Here is a 7,227-nt window from a genome sequence, read left to right on the forward strand (position 1 = left end):
TATTTTAATCCAGGCAAAACTTTGTCTTCAGAAATCTGTGGACTTTATATCAGTAAATTTACAGTTTATCAAGTGCTTTTGCGTTTATAGTGGTATTTGGTTTTGCTTTAGGAAAACCAAAGGAATATAGGAGGAGCGTTCAAAATCAACAAAACAGGCTCACCTTCTTAGGATGTAGGGACTACCTTTAGGCAGTGAGACATTATCAGTATATACACCCAAGCAAATAAAATCCTAGTCCCCTTGCTAAAAGCCAATATAAGACACAAATTTTTAACTCAGGCAGTGTGACTGGAGGAATGAAAAAAGCTGCCAGGTCCTGGCGTTTTGAAAATGGAAAAGAAAAAAAAAATACCCCAAAACATAGCTCCTGTGAAAATCAGATTAAGAAAGTTCAAACAAACCCAAAACAGATTCCTACAGGGTGCTACTATCCTGATGTCCCCTGAGGGTGGGGTTCTGTTTCCTTCTCCTTTGGGGTTAGCTATAAATAAGGGCAAACTTGGAGTCAACATGACCAGTGATGTATAATCAGTTAGGTCTATTCAAAGACATAATGGCCAGAATTATAGGGGATGGACATTCTGTTTTGAAATGTCACTTAAGACAGGAGTTTATCTTTCTAGAATGTGGCTAGGCTGTTTTCCCTCCAGTCCTTCAGCTGGAGGTGATAACTAACTAGGAATTGCTGCAGAACAGAGAAACAATTTTCTTTCTTTTAGGTGGCATGCCCTGCTGTGGCAGAGACATGCTGCCACAGGGATTAAGTTATAAAACCCTCATTTTGATATATAAAAAGGTTATAAAGTACAAGGCAAAATAAACTTGCAATTTCAGCTTGAGTCCAGAGTAGTTAACAATCTTCTAAATTGAAGCTAAAGTTACTTTGCTTAATTAGGAGCTTCAAAAAATCAATTTTTATAAAAGTCATAGTATTATGTAGCAATTAGTCTATTAATATTTTTCCCCCTTTCTGAGGGTCTCAGAGAAAAAAAAACAGTTTTCTTGATCATCTTTTTAAAACAAAAATCATAGTCCAGGTAGAGCTTTCAAGCTTCCTTCTGAGATTTAGGGAAGGAAGGAAGGAAGTAGGGAGGGGATAAAATTACAGATTATTTCATACCTTTTCCTAGTTCTAAACAGAAACCTGCTTTGGACTTCTGATACACTAGTTTTCAAAAAAATGAGTTTTAGCTTTGTCCTAAAATCCCTCTGAAACTATTGTCCTATCCCTTAAAATGCAACCCCAGGAAGGCTAGTATAGTGACACATTTCACCTACAAACTTTAGTGTAAAATAACTGGGTACAAAATGTTGGGTTCTTTATCTCAACAGCAGCAAATATCTGTATACAAATAGGCATTAATTTCTCACAACTGAACTCTGTCCATTTCCTGAATTAACTTTACCACTGTAGTTTGGTTGCTTGTTTCTGGTGGGCAGAGTGCAGTTGGGATTAGGGAAGGGAGTTCTTGCATTGGTTAGGTGGCCAGGCAGGGTTATGAGGAAGCTCATTCTGGCTCCAGAAAGGGAAGTAGATCTTCCTTACTCCCTGGAACTGGATCATTCTTGCTCCCTGAAACTGGGAGCAGGTCATCTGTACTCCCTGAAACTGGGGGTGGATCATCCCCACTTCCCACTGAGAAAGGAAGGCAGTCACTGCCAAGCTGTCTGCCACCTGCGACCCTGGACTTAATTGTCCCCATCAGACCTTCAAAGGATCTGAATGTGGCTGACTTCTTCATGTCTCCAAAATTCCTGCAGATGGCAGAGCCCATGGTGGACAGGGCAGCTGATGTCTTTTGTTTCATGTAGGCGTTAGAGACTTGAACATCATGCCAACTCTTGGACAGATTCTGCATCAGTTCCACAAAGGCCGTAAGGCCCAGCTTCCTCTTAAGCTCCATGCAGTGTCTCTCTTTGGCTGCCAGCACATGGCGTAGGGTTACAATTTCTGCTTGCAATTTAGTGAGTCAGATTTGAGCTCCCGTTGCATGGCCTCTGTGAGATCCTCTAGTTTGGCTATTGAGTGGGATTCATATATGCCCACAGAGGTCACTGTCATGGCGCCTGGCATAGACTGAGAAAGAAGATCTTCATTAAGAGAGTCCAGGTCCAGTTCTTGGTAGAGAGAGTCGAACTTGTGGCCAGAAGAGAAATAATCTTGGTCAACAGAGTCGAAGTCTAGGTCTGCAGGGTCAGACTCTTGGCTGGTGGGGTGGGACTCTGGGTGGGATGGATCCATATCTTGGCCGGTGGAAGGCTATCTTGGCCGGTGGGTTGATGTCCTGGCATGTGGAGTGGATGTCTTGGTCCACGGGTTCCACTTCCGGGTGGGATGGAGGGTTAGGATTGGGTTGGGGTCACGGAGGTGGGACTTCCTGCCTGAAGACGGCAGAGGGTGGAACCCGTGCTCAGCCGCTGTGCCTCCCACGCTCATAGTTTCGACATCACAACGTCCTGGTGAGGTAGGTACTGCCGCCAGTTATCAGGGAGGAGAGGTATGTTTTCTCTCTGTCTCAGTAGGTGACAGCCTTCGAACCAAGTCTGACTCCCCTTTCGGACCTCTTTCTACCACACTGCCATTTTTAAACCCCTGAAAATCAGTTGAACTTTTTGTGCTAACAGAAATTTATGACAAAGCCCCATACGTAAAATAAATTAAAACTTCCCCACAGTGGGACAAGGAGTCTAGAACTCCTGGTCTCGTACCCTCCCAGGTTCCCAAAGGGGCTTGAGAAACTCTTAGAACCACTCATAAACTGTATTTAAGGCTCCACAAAGCTCTTTTAAGTCCAGCGGTGCTCCCATGGCATGAAGTATCGACAGTGGCAGAGACTTGGGATAGCAGAACTCAGAAAGAGAGTCTGACCAGTCAAAATTCCCTGTTATTTTGTAGAGAGAAAAGGAAGGAGAATGGCTAAATCCATAATAGTTGTGTCAAGTTTAAGCTTAATAAAAGCAAAGGCTGCTGTACTGTGAGAATTTAGTAGAGAAAAAATAAGACATTTGCAAATGGACAGTGCATGGTTGTTCAGTATTGTAGCTGCATTTTCTTTCTTTTCCAAGCATCCACTTACATTTCCGAAGGCATGCCTACCCACATAAATGATTATCAGTTGTGGGAGGTACTCTTCACAGTAAAGTAGTAATAGTTTAGCAGGAACTGTCAAGATCCCAGCCCACCATACCTCTTGTTTCTATTCAGAGCTGGTAATTTGTACAGTGGAAAAATCAGGACTTCAATCCGTTGAGGGCAGGTGGTCAGATATCACTTAGCTCATTGCCTGGCTGCCCTTTCCCAGGGAATAGCCTTGAGCAAATCTTAGTTTTTAGTGGTTTTGTTGGATATTCTGGTAGTTCTTGCAAGCATGATCTTCCTGAAGCTGATACAATCCTCAGCAAATTTCAGCAATTTGCTATACGCATGTTTGTGTAGCTACAATGAAGCATCTAGCTGGAAATCCAAACCAACTTCAGACCTTTGAATTTATACTAAATAACCCTTTCATATATTCAGTAGTTATTATTTTCTTATCTTGGAGTATGTGCCTCCCTAGATTAAAAAATGAGGATTGTCCTTATTGGAAACATGAAGGATGATGAGGGATTTGGCTATATGTATAAAGGCAGCTGGCCTGAAAAGGGCAGCAAGGACTGCCTAAAAACTGTTTTGTTCCAGAGGGTAGACTCTTCTTCCATTGCCTGCAGAAACACTGATAGTTTCAGGAATGTTCTGCTCTAAACCAGTACTCTTCTTACAAAACTGTGGTTGAAGGGTAAAGAAGACCCTGAAATAAGCCAAATAATGTGAAACACACATTGTCTATTCCAAGTTGAGATTCCAAATCACCAGATTTGAACTTGCACTTGATTATACTTCTCTAAATTGTTTCAGCCACCAACCTCACTGCCTGTTTTCTTATTTCTATGCTTTCTCGCCCTTCAGTTCGAAGTATGAAAACTTCTGTTAAGCTTTGATTCTTTTTGGTGGAATAATGAGTTCCCTCATAGCAAAATTGACCTGGTTCTCTCAGCAAACACATATTTTGAAACAAATTTTGTTTTGTTTTGAAACAAATAAATTTTGTTTTGTTTTGAAACAAAACAAACACATGTATCTTGAAAACATAGATCAAATGAAATTTCACGTAATTTATAGTAATTCTAACCAACTCTTTGAATAAACTTATAATAACCAAATTATTGCCCCATGATTTTAGAACCTCATGTCTCTAGATTGGACAATGAAATAATCCATATTACACAGAAAGGCTCACAAAACTGTTAATCTGGAACTGAAAGCTTTTTGATGCCACTTAGGTACTAAAAACAGCCAAAATATTTGATTCAGTAACTTATGGAGAAAGAGCTTGAAAATTATTTTTAATCCTACAATGGTTTGCTGTCTTTTGTTTCCAAGGAAGACATTATTGATCCATTTTAGTAAAAAATTAACTTTGAATTATTTTTCTAGTAAGGGTGATGAATTTATGTCAATCCTTTATAAATGTAAATGATACAACAAAATGATAATTGTATTAATGTTTAGAAACCTGAATGTTATGTTTTATAAATAAATTATTGAAAATTGAGTGTAAATGCAAAGCCATACCTCTCACCAGGTCTGGGTAGTTTGGGGGTGGAAGAAGTGAGATTGTAGTAATTGATGCTTGAGTCTAGAAATGTTTAGGGACTTGTACCAGTGTCAGCAGTTTTAACCATTTTACTTCTTCTGTTATAAAAGTTCAATATGGAGCTACCTGATTACATCAGCTTTGTAAAATAATCTGCATCAGTGGTTCAGATTGCTTCTAAAGAACTGACAACTCACCCTGTAGTCCAGCCATTTGCACTGCTAGATTTAACCATATCGAATTCTCTAGGGCTTTATTTCTATTATGACAGAACTACTACCATTAATATTTTGTTCATTTTAGTTGAATACTAGGAAAAATGTTTAAATATTCAATTGAGCCTGAAAATAAGGCATATAGTTGAAAACCTAATCCAGTTAGAATGTTTCAAAAGTAGGAGGGGAAAATTAGTAGTTGGGCTTTTCCTGTGGAAAACCATAATATTATATTTGATTTCAGTTTGCAGATTATTTTCACTACTATCTCACATCATAGCCCAGCTCCATCAATAATATATGCACCCTTCCCATAGATATTCTCTAGCATGAATGGGAATGTTTGCTGTAGTTTACAGCTGCAAGGGTTATTGATAAGAATCCTCATATTTCAGTAGTTGAGGTGACCTGATCTTCATTTAGGACCAGAATGACATTTCCTTTCAGCAGCCTTTCTACATGGACTAATTAACTGAAAAAATACTACTTGTATATATTACAGAATAGGATTTTCCTCTCTGAAGCCCAAACATACTATCAGGATATTAAATTGGACCTTATCATTAAATTGGAGAGTTATTTAGTCTCTTTGGTGGTGTATATAATTGCAGGCGGTTTCCCCCGGGGGGAAGGAGTTAAAATTCAGAATCAAGTTGAATCTGAAGAACTAGTATCCTCCTCCCTGCAAGTGTTCACCTGCCTGAGATGGTATGTATGGATAAAGGGGCTTGTTAGGGGTAATTCTGTATGTAGGTCCTCAGAGGAAGAAGAAGAATGACACGGAGGTGGGGAGATAGAAGGGAAAGGAAAATGATCAAAAGGTATAGGAACCTCCCTAGATAAAATGAATATTCTTCTTGTTGGAAACATGAAGGCTGTAGATATAAAGACCTACAAAGCTTAGAATGGCTTTTTAAACACGATTTTGTTCCGGAGAATGGACTTTTCCTTTGATGCTTACAGAAACACTAGTGGTTCTAGGAATTTTCCCAGACCCTGAACTAGAAACTGCCCTCTTTACTGAAGATAAAGAGCAAAGAAGCCCAAGAAATAAACTAAAAAGGCAATATTAAGAAGAACAGTATGAACAGATGGTGTTCTCATTCCCTTTTTCCATTTAGATGAGGAAAGTTGGAAGAACAGATTCTCCCTTCCCAGAACTTTTGCCTTTTTTTCCCCTTCTTGCATGTTGGAGGATAGCATGTTAGGAAAAAAGTCCTAGGAGCAACAGTGCGAATCATCTAAGAGAAGAATGTGGGTGAAGCTATCACATGAGCTAAGAAATATTTGATTAGTTGTGGGCTGGTGGGAATAGGCTGTGTGCTGCCAGGGAACCCAGGGTTTGGTATTTTTCTCGTCAGGATCTAGAAATTAGGAGGATTCCTTAAAAGGAAACAAGGAATTGTAAAAACACAGGATTGAGACTTGCTTCTCACCATCACTCTCCTCCCCAGCCAACACACTTCCTGAATTACATGTAGTTTCAACAAAGGCATAGGCTGCTGTTAAAATGTCTATTAGGGACCCAGATTACTTGACTCTTAACTAAGCAGAAATATTTATCTGGAGGATGTTCACATTTTGAGTACCAGGGGATACACTTTCCCTCAAGGATGAGGCACAGGCTGGATATTTACAGAGAACAGATTAGAGGCATATGGAGGGCAGTTCCTGAGCATTGAGGACTCCAAGAAGTAACTGGGGAGACTTAGGGGTGGTGGTACTTAAGTCTTGAGCATCTAAGTCCTAAGTTTAGCACTAAGAGTTTAGAACCAGCAAAATGTGATGGTCAAAGCAGTTTGACTCACTTATATCCATAGGCTGCAGAGGTCTGGGGACAATCAGGTTACTAACAGAAAGCTCACAATCTTTTAAAGGTTATGACCAAAGGTGGTGGATTTGCTGTAACACAAAAAATCCAACGCCTGGATTCTACCCCCTAGTTGCTTATCTATTCTTGTCTTAAAACTGTCATGCCTGCTATGGCAACAGCATAATTTCTTTATTTCCTTGATTCTGAGACACAATCAATTGTAAGCCACATCTTCATTTTAATAAGAGGTTTCTAGGAGGGAAAAACCTGTATGAAATCACACTGATTAAATCATGCAATCCCAATTTTAGGACCATTAAAATGCCACAAAATGTGAATATAGAACTGAAGAAATACAGTACTAATGCAGCAAGCTATAAACACTAATGATTCTTCTTGATTCTTCTTGGAATTTACAATGGACCTTCATTTGTACTGGTTCCTCTTCTCTTTCTGAAAGGACAGAAGGGAAATTAGCACTTATTAAATATCTGCTATAATAATAAAAATAATGGAAACATTAATGTTTATTAACTGCTTATTATGTGCCTGGAATTGTTCT

General features: G+C 39.4%; 1 protein-coding gene across 1 annotated transcript; it reads right to left on the minus strand.

The window, feature by feature from the left end:
* Positions 1–1,386: 1,386 nt before the first annotated feature.
* On the minus strand, positions 1,387–2,428 carry TPD52L3 (TPD52 like 3). The gene is given in 2 exon segments (XM_006220199.3): positions 1,387–1,975; positions 1,978–2,428. Coding segments are annotated over 2 exon segments (732 nt in total). The 5' UTR covers positions 2,246–2,428; the 3' UTR covers positions 1,387–1,511.
* Positions 2,429–7,227: the final 4,799 nt, after the last annotated feature.

This window comes from Vicugna pacos, chromosome 4, assembly GCF_048564905.1.
Source record: "Vicugna pacos chromosome 4, VicPac4, whole genome shotgun sequence".
In the NCBI taxonomy this organism is placed as follows: Eukaryota; Metazoa; Chordata; class Mammalia; order Artiodactyla; family Camelidae; genus Vicugna; species Vicugna pacos.